Source organism: Eptatretus burgeri, chromosome 17 (assembly GCF_056783735.1).
Source record: "Eptatretus burgeri isolate ZD-2024b chromosome 17, Ebu_testis_v1, whole genome shotgun sequence".
Classification (NCBI taxonomy): domain Eukaryota; kingdom Metazoa; phylum Chordata; class Myxini; order Myxiniformes; family Myxinidae; genus Eptatretus; species Eptatretus burgeri.
The window spans coordinates 23,976,401-24,002,326 of NC_140977.1; the positions used below are offsets into that span (position 1 = coordinate 23,976,401).

The 25,926-nt window shown below is 41.6% G+C and overlaps 1 protein-coding gene across 2 annotated transcripts in view; it reads left to right on the forward strand.

The window, feature by feature from the left end:
* Positions 1 to 24,755, forward strand: part of LOC147009561 (delayed-rectifier potassium channel regulatory subunit KCNS1-like) — a 72,705-nt gene extending 47,950 nt beyond the window's left edge. Inside the window, exons 1-5 of one of the 2 annotated variants that reach the window (XM_085861639.1) lie at positions 2,480 to 2,695; positions 8,026 to 8,372; positions 16,225 to 16,632; positions 23,735 to 24,115; positions 24,329 to 24,755. In XM_085861639.1, coding sequence (XP_085717765.1) covers positions 2,660 to 2,695; positions 8,026 to 8,372; positions 16,225 to 16,632; positions 23,735 to 24,113 — 1,170 coding nt within the window. In that variant the 5' untranslated portion in view covers positions 2,480 to 2,659 and the 3' untranslated portion in view covers positions 24,114 to 24,115; positions 24,329 to 24,755. Of the gene's footprint in view, positions 1 to 2,479; positions 2,696 to 8,025; positions 8,373 to 16,224; positions 16,633 to 23,734; positions 24,116 to 24,328 lie in introns of those variants that run through there. The other variant, XM_085861638.1, reaches the window with a different exon arrangement.
* Positions 24,756 to 25,926: the final 1,171 nt, after the last annotated feature.

Here is a 25,926-nt window from a genome sequence, read left to right on the forward strand (position 1 = left end):
GGGGGATGGCCAGACGGAGGCCCCTGGAGTACCGGCGGAAAGTGGACGCAGCGACGCGCTGTTCTGGCACATGCTCCCATACCTGACCTGATTTCGACAAAACTTGGTGGGGGGATTTGGTATGGTCCAAGGATCATGCCATTAGATTTTGGACTTGGTCCAAAGTCCAACATGGCCGCTATGGCGGTCATTTTGAAAAAATATTTGAATTTTTGTTTTTGCATTTCTACATGTTTTAAGTGATTTCCAACCAAAAAATAAATAAATTTGTGAGAGAAAAAAAAAGAAAATTTTGCAACTTTTTTTCAAAAAAATTTCGATTTTATTTGAAAAATATTTGAATTTTTTTTTGCATTTCTACATGTTTTAAGTGATTTCCAACCCCAAAAAAAATGTGTTAGAGAAAAAAAAAAACAATTTTGCAACTTTTTTTTCAAAAAAATTTCGATTTTCTTTTTTTGGCATTTCTACATGCGCGTCGATCTAGTTTAGTTTATTCAATCGTGGTTCAGTAGAGTCTGATCCGTTTTGACCTACAATGAATAGGACATCAGGTTCACTTAAGTGACCCAGCAGTATTGGCGGCAGAGGTTTTGCACTCTCCCGAGTGCTCCCCCTCTAGTTTCCACTGCAGCCTTCAAACACCTGGGCTGGGAGGAGTTTACTTTCAAGACGATCAACAAAATATTCAACCAATCGACCCATAAATGCAGAAGGGTGATCTCCAGGCAGTCCCAGGATTCCCCTGCTGATTCATGTACATCATCCAAGGATTAACACGAAGTGTAGTGCTCATGTGTCGGAGCTTACTAAATCCATCGGCGATCTTACATCCACACTGGATATCATCCATTCGTTATTTAAGAAACCTGGTTTAAAAGCCCCAATCGATTTAACATTACCGGTTACATCCTTCAATGTATTCTCCGAGTAAGCGTACCGGATACACTTTGTTAACTGAGCCAGATGTACCCTCAATTCTCCAAATTTGTCTGGAAATTCAAAACGGAAATGGGGCGGACAGTATAAAGTTATTATTTATTTATTTTTTTACTTTCTATTCTTTACTTCCATTTTATTAATATATTTTCCGTTTTTGGTTGTAACCTTGAGTTCGGGTGCGTGGCGTTTATAGAGCCTTGCGGCTCTCACCACACCAAAAAACAGCAAATAGAAGAAGATCATTGGTTAGATATTTTTCGGTATCCTATCCTGATGATGGCAAATAAGTCAGAAATCCAGATCGGTGGTTCTGTTTGATGGTTCACTGATGATGACCATATAATCTTTGTCTCTTTGACAGAGTCACTGGGCTGAAGCCTCTCTGTTGGAGGAAACACTTTGGTGTGGACTGTGTCCAATGGGGATTAGCGGAGTGCCCGTCACACTCCTCATGTTTTGATTTTCCTGCTGGTCACATCACGTGCTTTCTGGTTGAATGGTTTGCATTAGTAGGAACAATTGTCTGGGTGGCCGACGGATGGTTGTTCTGTGCGGATTATGTGGTTTTACGGTGTGAGACATAATCCGTGGCGATGCTCACCATATTAGTCAGGAGGTGTGTTTGAGGTATATATCAATGTACTGTATATGTATATGTACATGTACATACATATTGTTATGGATTTCAGAATTGGATCTGACAAATACACACAACATTCAGGTCCTCAGACAGTTATTTCCATAAATGCACATCTAGAATAGACCCATCCCCTTGTCTGGTGGGATTCTAACTCTGATGCATTGGAGAAGAGCACAGAATAGATTCCCTTTCTTATGGGATGGCCTTTTCCTCTTTACGACACGTTCATGCATACGAGAGATAGCCGTTAGCCCAACGGAGACTCATTCTACCACTTTCCATCAGGACACTTTGGACTATTGGATATTTGATTAAACACACCACGGGTTTTTCACATTTCATTCAATCTGACGGTCAAATACGGTTGTGGATCATTCACCTCACCCACGTCCCTTCCATTGAAGTTCGACACCTGCCTCTCTTTTTACCGACATTGAGATCCACCTTTTTCCATTGACGCTCGACACCCCGTTCGGCAGCTCCATGGACGCTGGTTGGCTCCTGCTCGTGTCAGGCCAAACGGGGAGGCGATGGCCACCATTGATGAGTTGTGAGTGCTCCATGTTTTCGCTTGGCAATTCCGTCAAATGGCCGCCCTTTGGCACCGGTCCAGCGCCCCAAATATGGTGTCGTGGACCGGGCCTGTGTTGATTGGGGGTTATGTCTCGTTCTGGTAAGGAAGGGATGATCGCGAGATTGACCGTTGGAGGTCACGTGTAACGATGCGCCAATGGGCAAGCTGGATTTGGCTGAAGTCTGCTTGATGCTTCGCCCACACTGGTCGCCGATTTAAAAAAAAAAAAAAAGGACGGGAGAACCGTCGTCCTGACAGTTGGTGATGGTTGGTGACAGTTCCTGACAGCTCCTTCCCTTTCCTGACAGCTCCTTACAGTTTCTGACCGTTGCTGGCAGCTTCTTACGGTTTCTGACCATTGCTGACAGCTCCTTCCAGCTTTCCGTTGGTTATGGCTCCTGATAGCTCATGACGGTTGGTGATGGTTGGACTGTTCCTGCTTGTTCTGCTCGGTACCTGCTCTTGGCGTACCTGATTCTTGTCATCCCTGGTTCCTGGTGGTGATGATGACACCGATTGGTGTTCGAGCCTGTTTGCAGGTGAGTGCACAGTGAGGCAGGGCACTGGCAGCGGACCAAAGCATGCTCACACATTTTGGGACATTTTATTTGACACAAGACGATTTCTGCCTTGGAAAGTCAAGACCGGATTTGTTTCCCCCCTAAATGATCTGCTGGGTACGCTTGTCTCGTGTTTAATTATTAAGTAAAGCATGGTGATAAGTATCTGCCCTTTGTCTATTTTTCTATCAATGCCTGTTTAATTCTTTATTTGTTTTGAGATTATTTTGACTGATTTGAATTAATCTATTTACACTACAAGGAAGTAAAATGTTCTTCAGTTTATTTATTTTTCTTATTAATAAATTCCTTGTTTACGTTTCCACCTGTCCGTGCTTGTCATTTCCTTCCATTGATCCAGCATCGTTCTAACCAAATTATAAGATTGGGAGATCAGAGAGGTGGGAGATTATAATTCCCAAACTAATTGACCTGTCATAGTCTGCGTGCACCAGCGGTAAACGCTCGGCCACCCTATTTAAGATCTAATCAAGATAAGATTGGTGCATCCCCGAGGGCACGTTCCCTGGTCAGGAAGCCACGTGACCTCCAGTTAAATGGCAAATTAGACAGTGGACACTGGAACTCGTGGTTAACTGATTGGCATTCGTGGTTGTAAAGTAACCCACAGGACCACGAAGTTAATTGTGAGTGGTGGCTTCAGGTCTGGTTCTTCCGAGGAGAAACGAGGATTAACCCCCTCATTATACACATGGCCGTACCAATATGTATGTATATATATATATATATATATATATATATATATATATATATATATATATATATATATATATATATATATATATATATATATATATATATTTCTTCTTCTTCTTTCGGCTGCTCCCGTTAGGGGTCGCCACAGCAGATCATCCGTATGATCCGCATAGTGATTTGGCACATGTTTTACGCCGGATGCCCTTCCTGACGCAACCCTGGTCGCCTCTTACGACACAGGGATATGGTACACCTATTTTAACCGGGGTATACACCGGCCCAGTATACTGGTACTCATTTCGCCGACCTCGGAAGGATGACAGGCTGAGTCAACCCCCTGGTGGATTAATTCAGTGGCCCAACGGGGCTTGAACTCAGGACCTTTTGGATCCCAAGCTGCTGCCCTAACCACTGCGCCAACACCAGGCTCCTATATATACACTGGTGTATATATATATATATATATATATATATATACATATATATATATATATACATATACATATATATATACATATACATATATATATATATATATATATATATATATATATATATATATATATACATATATATATATATATATATATATATATATATATATATACATATATATATATATATATATATATATATATATATATATATACATATATATATATATATATACATATATATATATATATATATATATATATATATATATATATATATATATATATATATATATATATATATATATACATATATATATATATATATATATATATATATATACACACATATATATATATATATATACATATATATATATATATATAGTATTACGGTTGTGCAAATTCACAGATTCACAGATCACCGAAGATCAGTTATGTCGATAAGTGTGTGTTCCAGGTTAGATTTCCCCACCGATGTATAACGGGAATTGTTTGTGTGCCCGGCTGTGCATCTTTGAGGTAGTGTTATTCTTTTCTGTCTTTTATTTTAAACAAACATCTCCTCACCATCTTCTCCACAACCGCCATCTCCTCACCATCTTCTCCACAACCGCCATCATCTCCTCACCATCTTCACCACAACCGCGTGAAGCCGGTGATTCCAAACACCCCGCGTGAAGACGGTGATTCCAAACACCCCGCGTGAAGACGGTGATTCCTAACACAGCCGTGTTTGACGGCAAGAACTGATCAAAACAGCGAAAGGAGCGGAGCCAGCCAGGGGTGAAGGAGCGAAGCCCTGGGGGCTATAAAGGGCCGCGTTCGCTAGCTGACGAGGCAGTTGAGCGGTTGAAGAGACGCCGAGTCGTCGACAAAGGAGAACGGGTTGGAGAACGAGGTGGAGTCGGGAAGGGCGCTTGGAGAGAGCGCTCGAGTTCGCGCTGCGCTGGTGTGGTGGAGTCGGGAAGAGAGCTGGAGAGTTCGGAGGTTGGAGTGCGGGCAGAGACATCAAGGGTCGCCGAACCAGGACCCAACGAGGGTGGCCAGGTAGCCCGCTCGGTCTGTCGGAGCCCCTTCGGTCATCCCGGCTCCGAGCAAATTATAAAGGCTCACGAGCCCGGTTCTTCCTTTCTTTCTTGGGTTTTGCATGAAAGTCTGTGGCGCCTTGTCCATAAGTAACAAACTGATTAAGTGCATGTACATAATAAATAGACATCGGCTGTAGGTTTTTGCTCGTGTCTTGTCCCCATCCCCCCATTCACTGCTTACGTGCCTGCATTGAAAATAAATACCCCCATTGGTTGAATGTCACCTGCTCGTTGCATCCCTTCCTACATTGACTGCCATGGAGCGTTCAGAATAATTAGCTGGCTGATAATTATAAGCCGATAAAACGTACATCTGGTCCGACGGGGCTTAGCGATATAAAACCGCTCGGCAATCGCAAACGGAACGATCTGCTTAAGCGGCTCGTTTTCGTGCAGGCTCCGTCGAGGTATAAACTCCCGGCATTTCTGTCCACATAAATAATTAGGTACATCGACAATTCGGCGATCAACCCTGTAGCGCGTGCATAGAAGAGAAGTTGGCTGGTTTATGGTGTGTTAAAAACACCCATAGCTGGGTTTCGGCGTTCATCCGGAAGCTGCGACTCGATTGCCACGTTCGGTGGGCGCGCGTGGCTGAAATCGGGCTAAAGGCGGTCGTCCGTACGCCGGAGTGGCGAAAATCTACAAATATATATATATATATATATATATATATGTATATATGTATATATGTATATATATATATATATATATATATATATATATATATATATATATGTATATATATATATATATATATATATATATATATATATATATATATATATATATATATATATATATATATATATATATATATATATGTATATATATATATATATGTGTATATATATATATATATATGTATATATATATATATGTATATATATATATGTATATATATATATATATATATATATATATATATATATATATATGTATATATATATATATATATATATATGTATATATGTATATATATATATATATATGTATATATATATATATATATATATATATATATGTATGTATATATATATATATATGTATATATATATATATATATATATGTATATATATATGTATATATATATATATATGTATATATATATATATATGTATATATATATATATATATATATATATATATATATATATATATATATATATATATATATATATGTATATATATATATATGTATATATATATATGTATATATATATATATATATATATATATATATATATATATATATATATATATATATATATATATATATATATATATGTATATATATGTATATATATATATATATATATGTATATATATATATATATATATATATATATATATATATATATATATATATATATATATATGTATATATATATATATGTGTATATATATATATGTATATATATATATATATATATGTATATATATATATATATATATATATATGTATATATATGTATATATATATATATATATATGTATATATATATATATATATATATATATATATATATATGTATATATATGTATATATATATATGTATATATATGTATATATATATATATATATATATATATATATATGTATATATATATGTATATATATATATATATATATATATATATATATGTATATATATGTATATATATATATATATATATATATATATGTATATATATATATATATATATATATATATATATATATATATATATATATATATATATGTATATATATATATATATATATATATATATATATATCTTCTTCTTCTTTTGGCTGCTCCCGTTAAGGGTCGCCACAGCGGATCATCCGTATGATCCGCATAGTGATTTGGCACATGTTTTACGCTGGATGACCTTCCTGACGCAACCCTGGTCGCCTCTTACGACACAGGGAATATATATATATATATATATATATATATATATATATATATATATATATACATATAGATATATATATACATATACATACATACATTCCTTTCATGCCGTGAGGCATATAAGACTGCTGAGGCACTTTCATTTAGCGAAGGAGCAGTCCTGGATGGGTCGCCACTCCGACGCAGGAATTTTTAATGCAAATACGGCAAACGTTATAAAATGAGAGGTGGAAAAGGTGTTGCCGAGCAAAAGGCAAAAAGGAAAATGTTGCCTAGCAACCATTTCAAATGTAAGCTCCATTGTCTTGTGTCACGTGATCCTCAGTGAGCAGACCGAGGCTGCACTGGCCGACTTTTATTCACGTATATTTTCATGCACACAAATTTTCCGACTGTTTTGTGATTTTTTTTTTTCCTGGAATATTGACTTTGAATTGCATCAGTATGCTAAATTTTAGCTTTCTACCCCACCTATAAGGTAATAAACATTTATATCGGTGATTGAGTCAGTGGTGAGAACGGGCTTTATATATTAGGTGTGTGTGTGTGTGTGTGTGTGTGTGTGTGTGTGTGTGTGTGTGTGTGTGTGTGTGTGTGTGTGTGTGTGTGTGTGTGATCTCCATATGTGCATTTCAAAAGGAGTCCTCCCAAAGCTCGAAGTATCCACCTCCATTTTCTGGTAAGGGATCACGATACGTGTGGGTGGGTGTGTGTATGTCTGAAAATCTCAGAAAAAAACCCCATGGCTGGGCCAATCTCCACCAGATTTTGCATACGTGCTGGAGGTTCCCAGAGGGAAAGGGGTACTGGTATGTTAAAAATAAGTTAAAAAACAAAATAATTAAAGGTTAAAAAAATAAAAGAATGAAAAGCGTTGGAGGAAAAGATGACAACGCAACGCCCGGTACAAACAGCCAAGCAGGTGCACACTCCTCCCAACATACTCCTCTTAGCCACCTGTATCCATCTTTTCTCAATAACCCTCTTGTCTTTTTGTGGACTTGTAAAGCTATCTTTGGATAAAATTTGCACCCTTTTGTGGAGCAGAGTAGATGAGCAAAACTGCATTTATGTGAGGACATGTTCCCTCGTGTGAAATGAACAAACGACCCTTGATTGATCAGAATCTCACATCCCAGCTTTCCATCCACATGACCCTCCTCAGGTGTACTTTGACCGGAGTGCCACCATCTTCGCTGCCGTGGCCCATTATCTTCATACAGGGCACCTGCACAGTGTATCTGGTGTGTGCCCTTCTGCATTTCGTGCTGAGATGGCATATTGGGGTGTGCCATGCGGCCTTCTCTCGCCTTGCTGTCGTCCTTTGAGGTCACGGCGACGAGAAGCCGGCCACAGCGAAAGCTCCAACAGTGAGTCAGAGACAGAAATCGACAGCGGTGAGGAAAGCGATGGCTGCTGGGAGGAAGATGACGAACAACCATGGATTGGATTTGAACAAGAGAATGAGTCTCCAGGCAGTAGACAGACTGGATGCAGCTGCTCCCGTTACAGGTACAGAGTCAAGTGAAATGGAGTCAAGGTTTTGAGGCTTTGATTGCATTCACAGGTACAATTCACAGGTACAAGTACAATGAGAAAGAACACGTTACTGTAGCTTGATGAAATAAAAACCAGCTTTTCGGTGTTTGGATTTACTTTTATGCTTTTCTTGTTTAATCACATATTTACCTTATGTTTTCTTCATCTGTGAGGGTTATTCAAGGTTGATGTGGACCTGTGATTTTATTTATCAAAGAGCATAGAGAAACTTTCACCGATTTCTCAAGGTATGGCCCTGCTTAAGTACACGGTGCACATTCGTCCTAACGATGTGATAGTGCTCTGGGTCCATTTGCGTATAAATCTTTGGGACAGGTACACGGCCATTTTGAGACATGTTTTGACATCTTTATCATTCGTAAACTTATTTCCAAACAGATGTTCTTTGGGTGTTCCAGATGGAAGTCACAGGGTGACTCGTTTGGATTTAATGGGGGACGATTTAGAATTTCTTAATCCGTCTCCACTGGAGTAGTCGTGGTTCTGTTTGCAGTGTTAGGACCATCACTCTTTTTACCCATGCTTCCTGTTAACAACTGAAGCACTCTTACAGGAATATTATGCCAGGTATCCTGTGGTGCATTCCACACTTCTGTAAAGTTAGTTGGGTTCTTCTTGTTCCTCTGTTTCCAGGTAATCCCATATGGCCTTGATGGTACTCATGCCGAGACTCTGGGGTGGCCATTTTAACACTTGGAGCACACCAGCTGTAACCTTGTTCTCCAAATACTGTTTTACTTCATTATAATTGTGTTTGGATCATTATCTTGTTGAAAAATGAATCCTCTTCCCATTTAACAGTTTCCACTAGGAACTGCTGGTGCTGCAGTAACTGCTTGTACTTCTCCTTTGTTGGCATCCCATTGATTTTAAGAAGTTTTCCAACACCAAAAGCTGAGAGATTGTCCGTGGTTGTCACAAAGCCTCCCCTGTGTTTAAAAGTAGGCTGAAAACATTGCGTGTTGTAACGTTCTCCAGGTCTTTGGCGTATGAACTGGTGTCTCTTAGATCCAAAAAGTTTAAACTTTGATTCATCAGACCAGAGTACCGATTTCATTGTTCAGTCACCGAATTGGTGTTGCCTTGCAAATTTCAGTCTTTTCACCTTATTCTGTGGTCGCATCAGTGGTTTCTTTGCTGCATCTCTGCCATGGAGATCTGAGACTGCAATCAACATTCTGTGCTCAGTGCTGGACAAGATATTAATGTTCAGACCTGCTCTCATTTCATTTATCAGTTGCTGCCTTGATTTTCTTCTGTCACGTAAGCTGAGCAACTTAAAGTGCTTGTCTTACCTTGTGGAGGTTCTTCTGGGTCATCCTGGCCTTTTGTTGTCTTGCACTACTACTACTACTACTACTACTACTACTACTACTACTACTCTTAGATTTTCAAGCAAGGGAACAAGCTGATTAAAACTAATTTCACACATTCACAAACTTGCAACTTTTATTTGGGTTTCATGTAATTTACATTAATGTAGCTGATGTTGATTACTTAATTAATTTATTATTTACTGTACAAAAATCCACAAACTGTTTCCTACACGTTTTTTTTTTGTGGTAAGTGGATATTACTAGCACGTGATAATATAATATTGTCCCGGCGCTGGCAGCCAAGGTTAATCCCCCCCGACCAAATTTGTGGTGATGGGCGGTTAACACCACCAGCGCCGGATGGTTGAACTTCTCCTTTGGAGGCCTACAACTGAAACTCTCGGAGATTAATGCACGCACGGGAAAAGGGCGCAATGGCGGAGGGACGGAGGCGCGGAGAAGCACAGCACGGCGGGGGGTTATACTCAAACCCCACGACAAATACATGGACACAGTTACCTAAAATAAACACATTTATTGAAAATAGACAAATATTTACAAAGGACAATAATGTCGTAATTATAAATACGTGAGGTAAATTAAACTCTAAGTCGAGGCGCCTCTACACACGGAACAAAGGGAAACAGTTTCCTAACACTTAAGCTCACAGTTTCCCTACTCAGTTACATTGAGTTGTCTCTGACACTTCCACGGACCAAACAACTCTATTCAATCCTAAATTCCCTATTAAATTCCTCCATCTACCCCCACAACCGTAACTATGTATAGCAAAAATAAGATTTTCTATTTCCTAATTTACTTTATGTCAGCGGAGGTACCCACACCTTATGCGGAAGGAATTTAGAGTTTAGAAAAAGAGTTTGCTCCTGTGTACTATTCCAATGAATTCATCACATGTAAGTTAACAGGCAATACAATAATAATAATGTAATGATTAATACAATATACACAATATTTAATATTAAATTTCAGGTTAAACAGGCGATAATACTGTTCATGATCCAGGGTTCGAGTTTCGCCACGAGGGGAAGCGCTTGAGTTCCGCCCGACCACCCGGTCCTGAGGCGACCGAGCACGGATAACTCCGCACTCCAGCGGGTTGTTAAGCAACAACGAATGCCGATTGGTACTGCCAATCCTGACAGGGTTTCACTACTTCACATAGTACCTTACTGTGGATGGTCGCACCAAGGGCGGTCTCATGCCCTTGATGTGTAGTTGTGTGGAACTTACCGTATCAGATGCAGCCGAGCAGAGTTGCCAAGTACGCACTGGCTAACAAGAATCAATTTTTGGGTTAAAACTTCCCGGCTAACACTGCATGCGAACAACGCTGGACCAATGGAGGAAAAGACACTACGAACTGGGTATATTCACAATGATAACAATTTATTTAGAAAGCGAGGGTGAAGAAAGACACGTGGAACAATCAGGGGAAAAAAAGATTTGTGGGGTGTGGCAAAAGAAATGCAAGTATTTACAAAAGAGGATACATCGCAGAGCTATTCTGATCCTAAAACTTCAACAATCTTATCTTACATTAATATTGCAGGCGCCATCAGGATCATATCTCGAGGAAAGTTAGAAAGCACCGAAAGAGAGAAAATACGAGGTGTTTGCAATGTCGTAAATACCTGGTGCAGCCAATGGGCCCACGCTTCCCAGCCACTTAGGAGGGGGAAGAGGGGAGGAAAACTGAGGGTGTCTAAGGTGCGTGATTCGAGGAGGTGCAATGAGGTGTGCGGTGATTGGCGGTGTAATGCGGGGAGGAAGGTGTAAAGTTATGGTTCAGGGGGATTGGAAATACAGCAAAGAATGTGTAAGAGGATAGACATAATCAGCTAAGGCGGTGCTCAGTCTGGTTTCTTCCGCTCTCAGGTGGACTCCATTATGTTTGGTTCCACTAACTCCAAGAACAAGAAGAAAGGATGGGCCAGACGTGAGAGAGCGAAGGTGGGCCAGAAGAGAGAGAAGAGGGTGGGCCAGAGAACAAAGCCCTCTTTTATAATCTCCCAGTGGGGGCGGCGCTCGAGAGCGGAACAGGCAGAGCGATGGGTATTTCCCTGCACCTCCAATGGCGCACGGATGCTTACTATGGCTTTGACACCATCCCAGCGAGGATTTGGAACTGGAAATGGCCTCATTTGCTCTGTACTTCACCCACAATGGAGCTCCGTGGTGGTGAATATGGGGCGAGGTACTCGATCGCGCGCCCTGACCATGAGTGCGCATCCTCATCTACACTGGTCCCAAAATGCAGTGGTAGCGTTAGAGGTGATTGTGGTTGAATGATGGCAGTAGTGGTGTAGCCTAGCGGTTGTAGTACAGCAAGTTTTTGATAGAGGCGGTTGTGGTCGTCATGGCATCAATGGAGAGTGTTGGTGAGTTTGAGCTGTGGTCTGATAATGTGGGGATTTTTAGGAAGGCATTTTGGTGGTTAGAGCATTGTGTCCTAGTCTGGTGAAGGTATGAGGTGAGCATCTGTTTGATAATGGCAGAGGTTTGAAGGAGAAATGGCACGCATATGCCAATGAGCTGCTTGCATGAAGGAGAGGTTATGTGTACGAAGTAAAGTAAATAAAGAATGGGAATAAAGACCAATAAACCCACTAGACATAAGGCAATAGCTATCTAAAACGAATAATAATGAAATATCTGTCTTGGGATCGCTATATGTTGCTTGCCATTGCCTCGAGGGAGCGCCGGATTCGCAGAACCGCAACAATACAATAGAATAAGGCAATACTACACAATAATGACTACTGCAGTGCCTCTAGATACACAACATTTTGAATGTGGTTATTGGGTGCCAGAATTGTGAGCTTGGTGATATAGATATAGAAGATGATTATGTAGATGATTTGTAATACTGCCTTCCACTGGATGGTGCTATATGACACACATTTACATAGAGAGAATGTGGGTCTTCCCCCCCGCCCCCCACCCTGAATCCCCTACCCTGTATGTTTGAAAATATTGAATTGCATCTTCTTTTGCCAAGAGGATTCCAGCAGTATGCAATATGAGGGGATTCCTGCCAGTGGGGCCGATTCTATCGATGGACAGACAGACGGACAGAAAATAAAATTTTATAAACAGTACGAGAGGATATACGAATATATAGAGTACATAGACGCTTAAAAGTAACTGTGATATAAATTGATGTTTACAGAAATTTTAATTATTATCTACCTATATAAAACACTGTGTGTGTGTGTGTGTGTGTGTGTGTGTGTGTGTGTGTGTGTGTGTGTGTGTGTATTTGATTGTCCCCCTTCAAAAGGACCATTTAAGAAGGGGTTTAAAGGCCAATCTTTTAACATGACTGTGTGTTCACTATGGTCTATTTTTTTTCAGGATTCCAAAAAAAAACTCGAAAAACGTTTTCATTAAAAAGTAATTATGTCTCTTCTTTTGGAAATGTAGACGGTGACTTGCAACCAGGCCTCAAGGGTGGTGTACAGAAATGTTAACCCCTCCCCCAAAAAAACAACAACAACTTTAAGGCGCAGGGAGGTGAAATTCTCTGCACGTGATGTGTAATGCGCGCAGAGTAAAACGAGTGTTCATTTACATACGTGTGATGTCTAATAAATCAAGAAGATATAAGCACACCTGACGCTAGGCCGAGGCTTCGGCAAGCTCATGAGGCTGTACCCACGAAATGAAAGGTCCCAGAAGATAAAGAAAATAGGGGTAACATTTGTACATGTAGTGGTTTAAAAGAACGCTTTTTCTTGCGACAAAACATCGTATCTTCCAGTCTGAATATTTCGAACAAAATAATTCCAGCCTGTCATTTCTGACGGGCTTTTATACTGGACTATCTATCTTGCACACTTCCAGCTCCAACTTCCGACAAATGTTTCATGGGGAACTGCACCACAAAAGTGAAAATAAACGTTTGCACAGTACTGTGTATCGTGCGGTAGAGTCACGCCCCAAAACTGTACCTGGCCATCGTCTCTATATTGCTGATGTCTCATCATTGTGTTTCGTGTCGTCCTACATTCGAGGAATGCCACGTGAATGAAACTATTTATTTTGGTCCAAAAGCACTTGTCGTAAGCTTTCTGTATTTGATGTTCTTCTACACAAGGCACTTAATGGATACACCTCCGTTCCACAGATTATGTAACTGTGTTGGTATTTGTATGAATTGTTGTGTCCAGGATTTGAATAACACCTTGTAAAAGCTGTTCAAGGTAGACAATGTCATTGTACAACAGTTTAACATGAACTTAAAAAAAAAAATTTTTTTTTTACATGCGATGAGAAGTCCACATCAACCTTGAAATTCCTTCATGTTTTGACCTCTTCATCCTTTTTCTTGAGTCATGTCATTTGCTTCCATGCATTTTACTTGCCATTGTTATCGCCAGCACCGAAGGTGGGATGGAGGTTGTGTTTTCACCCGTCTGTTTGTGAGCAGAGTATCTCAAAAGGTTGTGGATGGATTCGGATGAAATTTGGTGGACAGGTCGGGTGTCTGACAAGGACAAATGAATTCGATTTTGATGAATATCTGGATACAATAATTTTTTTAAGTGATTCTTTACCATTGAGAGATGGGGCCAAAACGTAATGCAGTGGTGAGAAAAAGTTTGTGAACCCTTTCGAATTTTCTGTATTTTTGCATAAATTTGACCAAAAATGTGATCAGATCTTCATCCAAGTCCTAATAATGAAGAAAGAGAACCTGATTAAACAAATAGCACACACACATAAAAAAAAAATCTACCTTTTCATTTATTTATTGACCAAAATGATCCAACATTCAATTTCTTTGTCAGTAAAAGTATGTAAACCTTTACGTTTAGTAACTGGTGACACCCCCTTGAACAGCAACAACTTCAACCCAAACGTTTCCTGTAACTCTTGATCAGTCCTGCACATCGGCTTGGAGAAATTTTGGCTTATTCCTCCTTACAGAACTGCTTCAACTCAGAGATATGTGTGCGCTTTCTTACGTCAACTGCACGCTTCAGGTTCTGCAATGACATTTCAATTGGGTTAAGGTCTGGACTTTGACTTGGTCATTCAAACATGAAAAGTCTCTTCTGCTTCAGCCATTCTGTTGTAGATTTACTTGTGTGTTTAGGGTCGTTGTGTTGCCACATGACCCACTTTCTGTAAGCTACAGCTCACAAACAGATTCCCTGATATTCTCTTGCAGAATTTGCTGATACAATCTGGAGTTTATGGTTCAGTCAATGATGGCAAGCTGTCCAAGTCCTGAGGCAGCAAAGCAGCCCCAAACCATGATACTCCCACCACCATGCTTCACAGTTGGGATGAGGTTCTTATGTTGGAATGCAGTGTTTGGTTTTCGTCAAACATAACATTTCTCATTTACGCCAAAAAGTTCCACTTTCGACTCAATCTGTCCACAGAACATTCTTCCAATAGCCTTCTGGATCATCCAGGTGGTCTTTGGCAAACTTGAGACAGGTGGCAATGTTCTTCTTGGAGAGCAGTGGTTTCCTCCTTGCACACCATTCTTGTTCAGTGTTTTCCTGAAGGTGGACTCATGAACACTGACAGCCAATGCAAGAGAGACCTGCAGATCCTTAGACGTTACCCTGGGGTTCTTTGTGACCTCCTGGATTATTGTATGCCTTGCTCTTGGAGTGATTTTCGTTGGACGACTGCTCCTGGAAAGAGTAACAATGGTGTTGAATTTTCTCCATTTGTGCACTATCTGCCTGACAGTGGATTGGTGGAGCCCAACTTGTTAAGAAATGGTTTTGTTACCCTTCCCAGACCGATGAGCATTGATGACTTTTCCTGAGGTCCTCAGAAATCTCTTGATCGGGGTATGTCAAGCTTCCACAAACATGCGTGGTGAAGACCAGACTCTGATGGTGATGAACAAAGTTTGTTTTTCATACAGGGCAGGACCACCCAAACTCACTCCTGGTTGTCATCCCATTGGTTGAAACACCTGACTGTAATTACCCCTTAATTGAGCTGATTAACCTAGAGGTTCACATACTTTTTCCAACAAAGAAATTGAATGTTGTTTCATTTTACTCAACAAATAAACGAAAAAGTCGATTTTTTTTTGTGCCATTTGTTTAATAAAGTTCTCTTTATCTATTATTAGGACTTAGATGAAGATCTGATCACATTTTAAAGTCAAATTTATGCAGAAATACAGAACATTCCAAAGGGTTCACAAACGTTTTCTCACCACTGTATAGCATGATATCTCAAAAAGTTATTGACGGATTATGACCAAACTAGGTTGATGAGTTGGCTCAGTGGCATGTACAAGCCGATTCGCTTTTGGTTCAGGTTCGGATCCAGATCCGGCCTATCAGTGGGATACAAAATGTAAACCGTTCAGCCTGGTGGAGGTATGCGCTCTACCGAGTGCTGTTTAACAGGAGTTTTTCTCTTCCTCTTGTGTTGTTTTTTTTTTCACGATCCAATGAACCACTTTCTATTCTTCATCTGTCTTGCAGACAAAAACTGTGGCATCTTCTGGAGAAACCTGAAACATCATTCCCATCTCGGCTCGTATCCATCGTGTCCATTTCGGCTGTCATGACGTCCCTTGCCCTGCTTTGCCTCCAGAGTCTCCCTTTCTATCGCCTTGGCTCAACGACCATCAACACTTCAAAATCCAGCATCCCTCTACCTCCAGCCACTCTACTGCCAGTTCTTGAAGGAGTTATGATGGCATGGTTCTCAGTGGAGTTTGTGCTTCGCTGGCTTGCCTCACCTGATCGGCGACGCTTCTTATGGAAACCTCTGAATGCCATTGATCTGGCATGCCTGGTGCCATTCTATGTGGAGATTGGATTGGATCAAGTGGGCTCCGAGCATGAGGAAAATGGACACGAGTTGGTCACACTGGTACAGACTCTCAGGTGAGTTGATAAGACACATTCAATTCCAATATGGTGCTTGAATTGCTTCAGGCAATTGTTTTTGATTGAATCGATATCCGCGGTTAACCAATTTAAGACAATAATAATCATTCAGGGCATTCAATTTATAATGTCTGCATGTGTGGCAGAAACTTTGATTACCCCCAATCCCCCTCCCCAAACTGTCCACACAATGCATACACCCTTTTGAAGTCTTCCCCTCCCATCATGAAAATTATGAAGCACTAATTTTCATGTTTTCAGATGCATAGGACTGCCGAGGAAGTTTTTCCTTGCCTAGGAAACACAATCCTGGACAGGTTGCCACTCTGACGGAGGATACTCGAATGCCTCATTCTTCCCAGTAAGCTGTTAATTAATTTGCCTAGCTCAGGATGACAGGCTGAGTCAACGCACCTGGTGTTGTTTACATGGAGAGACAGGGGTCCAAACTCAGGACCTAAAGATCTTAAGCCAGTCACCTTAACCGTCATGTTCACACCAGGCTTCCTATCCTAAGTACCAAATCAATAAATTTCCCTTACTCATAAAGACATGTTACTCCAAGTTAATGATACTCATCAGAGATAGCGCTAAAAAGGTCATTTTGTGGTTGGTGCTCGGTAGTGTGTCTCAGTCTCAGTCTCAGTCTCAGTCTCAGTCTCTCTCTCTCTCTCTCTCTGATCTCTCTCTCCATAATCTTCAGTGTCAGTGCCCCGAAGCAGCTTCCTGAGCAAGGGTTTTAGTGGGTGGTTTGCCATTGCATTCCCAACAGGAATTTGGAACTTGGCCATGATGCCGGCGATGGCTTGTCTACTCTTTGCGAAGGACACTGTGGAGTCTCTAACGTCCACCAACGAATGATGGCAGACGGGACTCCCATTTAACGTCAACCTGAGGGACGGCACACGCATTGATGAATCACCCTGCCTGGTGTTGTTTCGTATGCAGTTTGTAGCTGCTGGTTGCATCATTTTCTGGAAGAGTGGCTGTGCCACTGATGCAGTGCCCCTATTTCCAATAAGCTGTTACTCGTTTTGTTGACCTCAGAAGGATGACAGGCTGAGTCAACCCACCTGGTGTTATTTCAACGGCTGGACAGGGCATCGATCTCAAGACCCGAAGATCTTAAGCCGGCCAACTTAACTGTTAGGCCAACACCAGGCATACCCTGCCTGTGAAACACTGGGATGGCAGTTTATGGCTGGGTCGGGATTCAACCCCAGGCTAGACAGTTTAGAGGCAAGTGTCAGTACCTCGAGGCCATCCTTTGAGCCCAGGAACAAAAGTAAGAGAGGGGGGGGAAACACCAACAGCAGGGCCAAAATAGATAGTTGGACAAACATGTGATGCGGTTAAGAATGAGGGGTCAGGGAGGATGAATGGAGTGAGCAAGACGATGCAGAAGCAAACTCTCAGGAAGGAACTGGGCTTTTGGTGGCTGGAGGGGAGAGGTGAGGGGGGGGGCGTTATCAGGGGTAGAAAAGATCATAGTTTTGGATGGGGGATTATCTACGTTGGTGGTGAACAGCTGTCTGGAAGACCTGGAGGGAAGAATGAGATTTCAGAGAATGCGCAAGTTTATTCCACAGATGGGGGGGGGGGGGGAAGAAAGAATAAGTGGATGTGCACAGTGATCCTGGATTTTGGGAGTTTCACCAGTAGGGGATTGATGGTGGACTGCATGTGCAGTAAGGGAACCTGGGGGTGGGGGGCAAGGTACAGAAAGAGCAGAGGGTTCAAGACGAGAAAGGAGGTGGTAGAAGACTGAGACTACCGACCTGTCTGCCATGGGAAATTGATCGACCCATAGAATCAGCTTCATCGTGGAAGAAGCCAATGATCTTGATGGCCTTGATATCCACGGTGTCCATCTGAGCAAGGTGTGAGGCAGGAGCGCCAACCCAGAAGGGAGAGCCCAAAACCTTTCATCTTTTCTAAATTAAACTCTGAGCCCAAGAGCATTTCCGGTTGTTCATCAAGAAAGATCTGGAAGAAGTGTCTGAAACCTCATCTTTCCAGAGAAGAATGACTTTGCTGAGGATCGCCAAATATTTATACAAAGGATATTCCAAGTGGCGACCTGTCCAGGATTGTGCCCAATTGCCCAGAAGACTGCTTAGGCAGCACCGACGCTCTGCACAGAGTATGGTCCCATTGGATGGATATTCCATGACAAACAACAGCATCGAAGGCTCTTTCTTAGAAAGCTAGGCTTGCTATTCAGATGCCGATGGGGCTCCACCAGAAAAAGGTTTTTTTTTTTCTCAGCCTTTTCTTCTGAGGCTCTCTTCTGGCCATTCTTGATGTGGCCTGTTCGTATCTCATACTCGCTCCACAAATTTCGTTTTGTGGAAAATTCATTTTCCTTGCACTCGTTTTCAACTTCATTATCAAGTTGATACAATCCGAATGGAAGGCCAACATTCAACAAATCAACTTTTGTAGCAACGCATTTGTAAAGGATAGCCATATCTTCCGGTCAATGCAAGTTCGGTTTACCAAGTAATTCCTCTTCGGTACTATAGAAGCAGAATCATTATTCGTCTCGTATCTAACCTACACCTAAACAGGTACACCAGAGTACCTCTGGCGATGAATAAACTTACTCCCTTGCTCTTCCGGCCAAGGAAAGCTGCATGAAGTAACCAAGAAAAGCTACACAAGGCAAGTCCTTTGCTGTTTCAAACTCCACCTGAGTTTCTCTCCAGCTGCAGACATTCACAAGTAGTATTTCACAAAGATGATGAACTCCTTATCGCAAGACACACGCGCCTGACCTATGTTAATGACTAAATTTATCGGACACTCAAACAGACGGGACAGAGACGGACAGACAGGGAGGAAACCTACACCTAAACAGTTACACCACAGTACCTGTGTGAAAGACAGGTTGGTTTTGAAAGGTTTGTGATTTTTATTTTGTCAAAAATCTCAAAATAGTTTTTGTTTGGAAAGAGAAAGAAACTATCAACATCATATTTAGGCTTGCAGAGTAAATTAAATTTCAGTGCATATGCTGTGCTCTCAGTTAGTTCAAATAATTTTCCTAAATATCTGAAAAACAGCCTGGATTTTGATTAAATGTCATACTTTTCACCTGTGCAGTCTGCAAACCCCCAGAGATGCTTCTCAGTTTTTTTTTTTTTTTTTTTTGGCTCACATCCATAGTTATGGCTTGAGGATAATAAACATCGACAGATTGCATCACCTGCATTGAAAGAGGCCATAAAAATGTCGCTCCAGCCTGGAAACGCTCGTCGAGTCTGGAAGCCAAAGTCGAGCCATCGCCCTCGATGTTCAAGTCGCTCCTACAAAGCACACTTCAACAGCAGCAAAAAATGGACAATGAGGCAATCATACGTTCCTACATTTTCGCACATATCTGATGATGTGCATTTGTACGTCACATGCACAAACAATTGCAAAATCGCATCAGCCACGCAACCCTCGAGGAAGTCGAAACGGGCCAGCTATGCTCACAGATCAGAACGCTACACAATGGACATACGGTCTTTCGGGCGGAATGCTTCACGTAGGGCGAATGAGCCATGTTATATTTAGTAAGTTAGGTTTAAAAGTTTTCAAATAAATGAAAATCACCTAAAACAGAAACTGCAGCTAACCATTTATTTTAAGCTCAGTTACTGAAATGTTTGAGCCTCACTTTCAGCCATGATCTTTCTTGGACAAGCCACATTTCAACGTTGGCCTCCAAAGCCAGTTGTTGACTGGGCATCCTCCATCGTACAAAGTCTTTACCTGGCACACCTGAACTCCTATCCACCTACAAGGCTTTCGTCCGCAGCTTGATGGAGTACTACTCTCCCCTCTGGGCTGGCTCTCGTACCTCACACCTTGCTCAGCTTGAGGCCCTGGAAACTAAGGCCTTCAAGATCTTTGGAATCTCTCACTATGAAGCTGAGCCTACTGGCCTATCACTTCACCATCGCCGAAAGGTTGGTGGTCCCTCTGTCTTCTTCCGCCTCGTTTCTGGTCTTGCTCCCTCTGCTCTTCCGTGCTTTGTTTCCCACCTCCCAGGCTTCTGCAGAGTGCACCCCAGGTTTTTTGCAGATCCAGCATTATCTCCCAAAATCCAGAATCTCTGTTCACCTCCACCAATTCGTTCCTCTTTTTTTTCCCCACTTGTGGAACAAACTTCCACATCCTCTTCAATCTCTTTCTTCCATTCAGCTGCCCCCTGAGATGTATCAGTAGTTTATGATAATGCACGCATACATGGGTGCACCGGGGCGTGGTTAAGCAGTCATGTGACCCACCCATGTTCGAATTAAACCTGCTGTTCCCACTTCAGAACCTTCGTCCCTGTTAATTGAGTACATTACACCCCCAATCCAAAACCATGATCTTATCTACCCCCGTTAACCCACCCCACCTCATCCAAATTTCCAGTTTTTCTTTCCTGAGAGTTTCCTTCTGTATCCATCTTGCCCACCCCATGCATCCTCCCCACCAATCATTCCTCCCCACATCACTTACGTGTCCAAGTCTCACTCTCCTTTGTTCCTCAACCCTGCTATTGGTGTCACCCCCCCCCCCATTCTTTCCACTGTTCCTTTTGTTCTGTTGCGTCGTTGTCCATTCTATGTTCGAACTTTTCCATGACCCTTGACTTTGTATGTTAAAAAAAAATTAAAAATAAACAGGCAACCCCTTTAGCAGTGGGCCCTGGATTTCAGAATAATGTAATTAAAGTAAACTAATGTCTTAGCACATGTTTGTTGTGCATGTGGTTTGTGTTCAAGCTCCACCATGAGTCTTGTATCAGTATAAAATAAATAAATAAATAAGCCCAACCTTCCCTCCCCTATTTCATCCTTTTTTTTCCACATTCGATCCTCACCTCATCTATCATGCCCCCTCCCCCCACCCCCACAGACGCACGCCACACGGTAAAGAGTCCATCATGAGCTGGGGGAAGGGAAACTGACATAGAAAGGAAAAAAAGAACAACCACAAGATAATGTGTGGTTGATCGAAAGCACCTTGTAGATCTCCATTTGGCATTCCAAAATGGATGCTTGTCGTGTACTGTATGTTAAATGGTCCATTTCAAACAGCATTGACTTGCTGGTGTTTCTCATTCGATGATGTAAGGTTAGGAAGATGATGTTCAAAAACGAGGATTTCCCCATTGTTAACCTCCGCCATCTTCGAAGATGGATGGAGGTTACTGTTTTCACCCCTTTCTGTTTGTTTGTTTGTGAACAGTATTACAGAAAAACTCCTCGACGGATTTCAATGAAACTTGGTGGGGGGGGGTGAGGTATGGTCCAAGGATCATGCCATTAAATTTTGGACTTGGTCCCCCCCCCCAAAAAAAAATAGTTAAGAGAAAAATTTTTTTTTTTGCATTTCTACATGTTTTATGTGATTTCCAACCCCCCCCCCAAAATTTTTTCCCCCCCCCAAAAAAAGAGAATTTTTTTTTTTGCATTTCTACATGTTTTAAGTGATTTCCAACCCCCCCCAAAAAAAATTGTTAGAGAAAAAATTTTTTTTTTTGCATTTCTACATGTTTTAAGTGATTTCCAATCCCCCCCCCCAAAAAAAGAGAATTTTTTTTGCATTTTTACATGTTTTAAGTGATTTCCAACCCCCCCAAAAAAATTGTTAGAGAAAAAAAAATTTTTGCAACTTTTTTTTCAACAAAATTTCGAGTTTTTTTTTTGCATTTTTACATGTTTTAAGTGATTTCCAACCCCCCCCCCCCCCAACAAAAATGTTGGAGAAAAGAACTATAACCCTGTCAGCACTGTTGACATCATATTTAATGAATATGATATAAGGTTCACTTGAGTGACCCAGCAGTATTGGCGGCGGAGGTTTTGCACTCTCCCGAGTGCTCCCCCTCTAGTTAACCTCCACCATCGAAGATGGATGGAGGTTACTGTTTTCACCCCTTTCTGTTTGTTTGTTTGTTTGTTTATGAACAGTATTACGGAAAAACTCCTCGACGGATTTTGACGAAACTTGGTGGGGGGGGGGGGGGTTAGGTCTGCTCCAAGGATCATGCCATTAGATTTTGGACTTGGTCCAAAATCCAATCTGGCGCTATGGCGGCCAATTTGAAAAAATATTTGAATTTTTTTTTTTTTTTGCATTTCTACATGTGTTAAGTGATTTCCAACCCCCCCCCAAAAAAATTTTGGTCGAGAAACTTTTTTTTTGCATTTCTACATGTTTTAAATGATTTCCAACCCCCAAATTGTTACCCCACCCCCCAAAAAAAATTGTTAGAGAAAATTTTTTTTGCATTTTTACATGTTTTAAGTGATTTCCAACCACCCCCAAAAAATTGTTACCCCCCGAAAAAAGAATTTTTTTTGCATTTCTACATGTTTTAAGTGATTTCCAACCCCCCCCAAAAAAAAAATTGTTAGAGGAAAAAAAAAAATTTTGCAAATTTTTTTTCAACAAAATTTCGATTTTTTTTTTTTTATTTTTATATTTTTTAAGTGATTTCCAACCCCCCAAAAAATTGTTACCCCCCAAAAAAAGATTTTTTTTGCATTTCTACATGTTTTAAGTGATTTCCAACCCCCCCAAAAAATATTGTTGGAGAAAAAAAAATTTTTGCAACTTTTTTTTTCAACAAAATCGATTTTTTTTTTTTTTTTGCATTTTTACATATTTTAAGTGATTTCCAACCCCCCCCCCCCCAAAAAAAAATGTTGGAGAAAAGAACTATAACCCTGTCAGCACTGTTGACATTATATTTAATGAATAAGATATAAGGTTCACTTGAGTGACCCAGCAGTATTGGCGGCGGAGGTTTTGCACTCTCCCGAGTGCTCCCCCTCTAGTTAAATGTGACTTTTCTTTTCAAGAAATACGGCCCTATATGATGTGATCGGTGAAAGAAAGTAAAAAGGGTAACGGGAATATTCAGGGAGAGCGGATGAATTACACAATTCGATTGGGTTCAACCCTAGATAGGTGTACCCCCTGAGTGGCTCTACCCAGGGATACACCAGCAGTGGGTATATATATGCTTGTTTGAAACCTTTGCCTTTTCACAAAGAGATGATCAATATACACCAAGGTAATTTGATCTTCCTGTTTCCAACTTCCCACCTAGGGTTCTTCGAACCCTAAAGCTGGCACGTCACTCCTCAGGTGTACGTCAACTCGGTTCAGCCATGCATCTTGCGGCCCCAGATGTGGCTGCTTTGGGTTTGGCCTTGGCCGTCGTGGTGTGCCTCTTCGCCAGTGCGGCCTACCTATTGGAGGCTGAGACCGGGGAGGGTCTGGCCAGCATTCCAGCAGGCATTTGGTGGGCCTTGATTACAATGACTACAGTCGGGTACGGCGACTCTTACCCTAAAACAGTGGGTGGAAAGCTGGTAGCCGGAGCTTGTGTGCTGTCTGGGACACTGGCCATGGCTCTGCCCGTCACAGTCATCTTTGGAGCTTTTCATCGTCAGTACAAAACAAAGAGAAAGAAAGGAGAGGATTAGAGGTGAGAGTAGAAGTAGAAGGCAAGTGGAGCTTATTATTGAAGTAGAGCACTGATAATTATTATCTATCACTCGGGTGGTTCAATTTAACTAAAACTGCAATGGAAGGTTGATTAATTTAAGCTTGATGCTTAATTGACGAGCATAAAAAAACCAAGGTAAATGATCAATGATTTCATCAAAATTGTTTGTTTGTCTACCCTCCTCACTGTTAGGTGCAGTAGGCCGCTGAGGCGGTTTCAATGGCAGGGGTTTACAACTTCCGACGATGGGTCGCCACTTCTGACGCAGGATACTCGACTGAGGGTGCAGGAATAGGTAATCCGTTCAAGGTCCTGGCGATAACTCGTCGACTCTTCGTGAAGGACACCATGGCATCTTTAACGACCAACAAAGGGGACACCAGTTTAACGTCCATCCGAGGGACGGCACACACATTGATGAATCACCCTGCCTGTGAAACTGGGATGACAGTTTATAGCTGGGTCGGGATTCAAATTCAGGATAGACAGCTTAGAGGCGAGTGTGCATACTTATAAGCCATCCTGCTAGCCTGGTGTTGGCTTAGTGGTTGGGGTGGCTGGCTTGAGATCTTAAGGTCCTGAGATCGAGCCTCATGTGTTTGTCGTTGAATTAATAACAGGTGGGGTTGACTCAGCCTGTCATCCTTCTGAGGTCGACGAAATGAGTACCAGTGTACTGGTATCGGGGCACAGCATCAGCAGTGCAGCCGTGCCTTCAGCTAATGATGCTACCTTCAGCCATGTGCTGCATATGAAGTATGAGGATAAGGAGGCCATCCTGCCAGCCCACTCACAAAGAGCCTCAGTCCCTGTATAAAAATAAAATTGGATATTTTATCCTGCTCGAGTGTGACATTGCATCACCAAAGGAACCAACAACCAAAGTGCAATGGTTTTAACCACTCTGGGGTCCAAAACAATGAACGAGAAAAAGAAAAACCACACCATCCCGTGGTCAATCAATGGCCCTTGGTGTGGAAAATATGGATCTTGAGGAAGCATGTCATTTAAATGAATGGAATTACATTACGGAATTTTGCTCAATATAAAAGTCAGCCTTTCATGGTAAAACGACTTCACTGCATTCTCATCATTATTAAAAAGACAATTTCCACAGGTGTACCAGAACATAAACCTATGTACCTGCTGGGTTGTGTGTGTGTGTGTGTGTGTGTGTGTGTGTGTGTGTGTGTGTGTGTGTGTGTGTGTGTGTGTGTGCGTGTGTATCACGACCCAATCAGCTCTCACCTAATCAATTACCCCAGGTTGCTAGGATGATAAATAAATCAACTCCCATGCTCTTCCAGCCAAGGAAAGCTGCATGAAGTCACCAAGAAAAGCTGCACAAGGTAAGCCCTTTGCTGTTTCAAATTCCACCCTTGACTAAATTTATCGGACACTCAAACACACGGGACAGAGAGACCGACAGAAAGGGAAGAAAATAAAAAGGATGAAATTAAGGTGAGGCAGTCTTCCTTGAGGGACTGGCTCGGTGATTCATCCAATGATCGAGCAGCTGTGGGGTGTGCTGGGTTCCTGTGGGGTGTGCTGGGCTGTGGGGTGTGCTGGGTTCTGTCGAGGTCCCACGGAGCGACTCGAAGCAAACTTCTCTTAATCTCGCTCGTTTGTTAAATCTGTGTACTCCATTCAGAGTTCCACTCTCGACCTCGCTCACGTCCGTTTCTGACCAAGAGTGCACACCTTCTCCTCACCGTCTGCCGTGCACTTCCTCTTTATCCCGAGTGCGCTGAAGTCTCCTCCGCTCCCGTCACCGGAGGCCGGACGTCGAT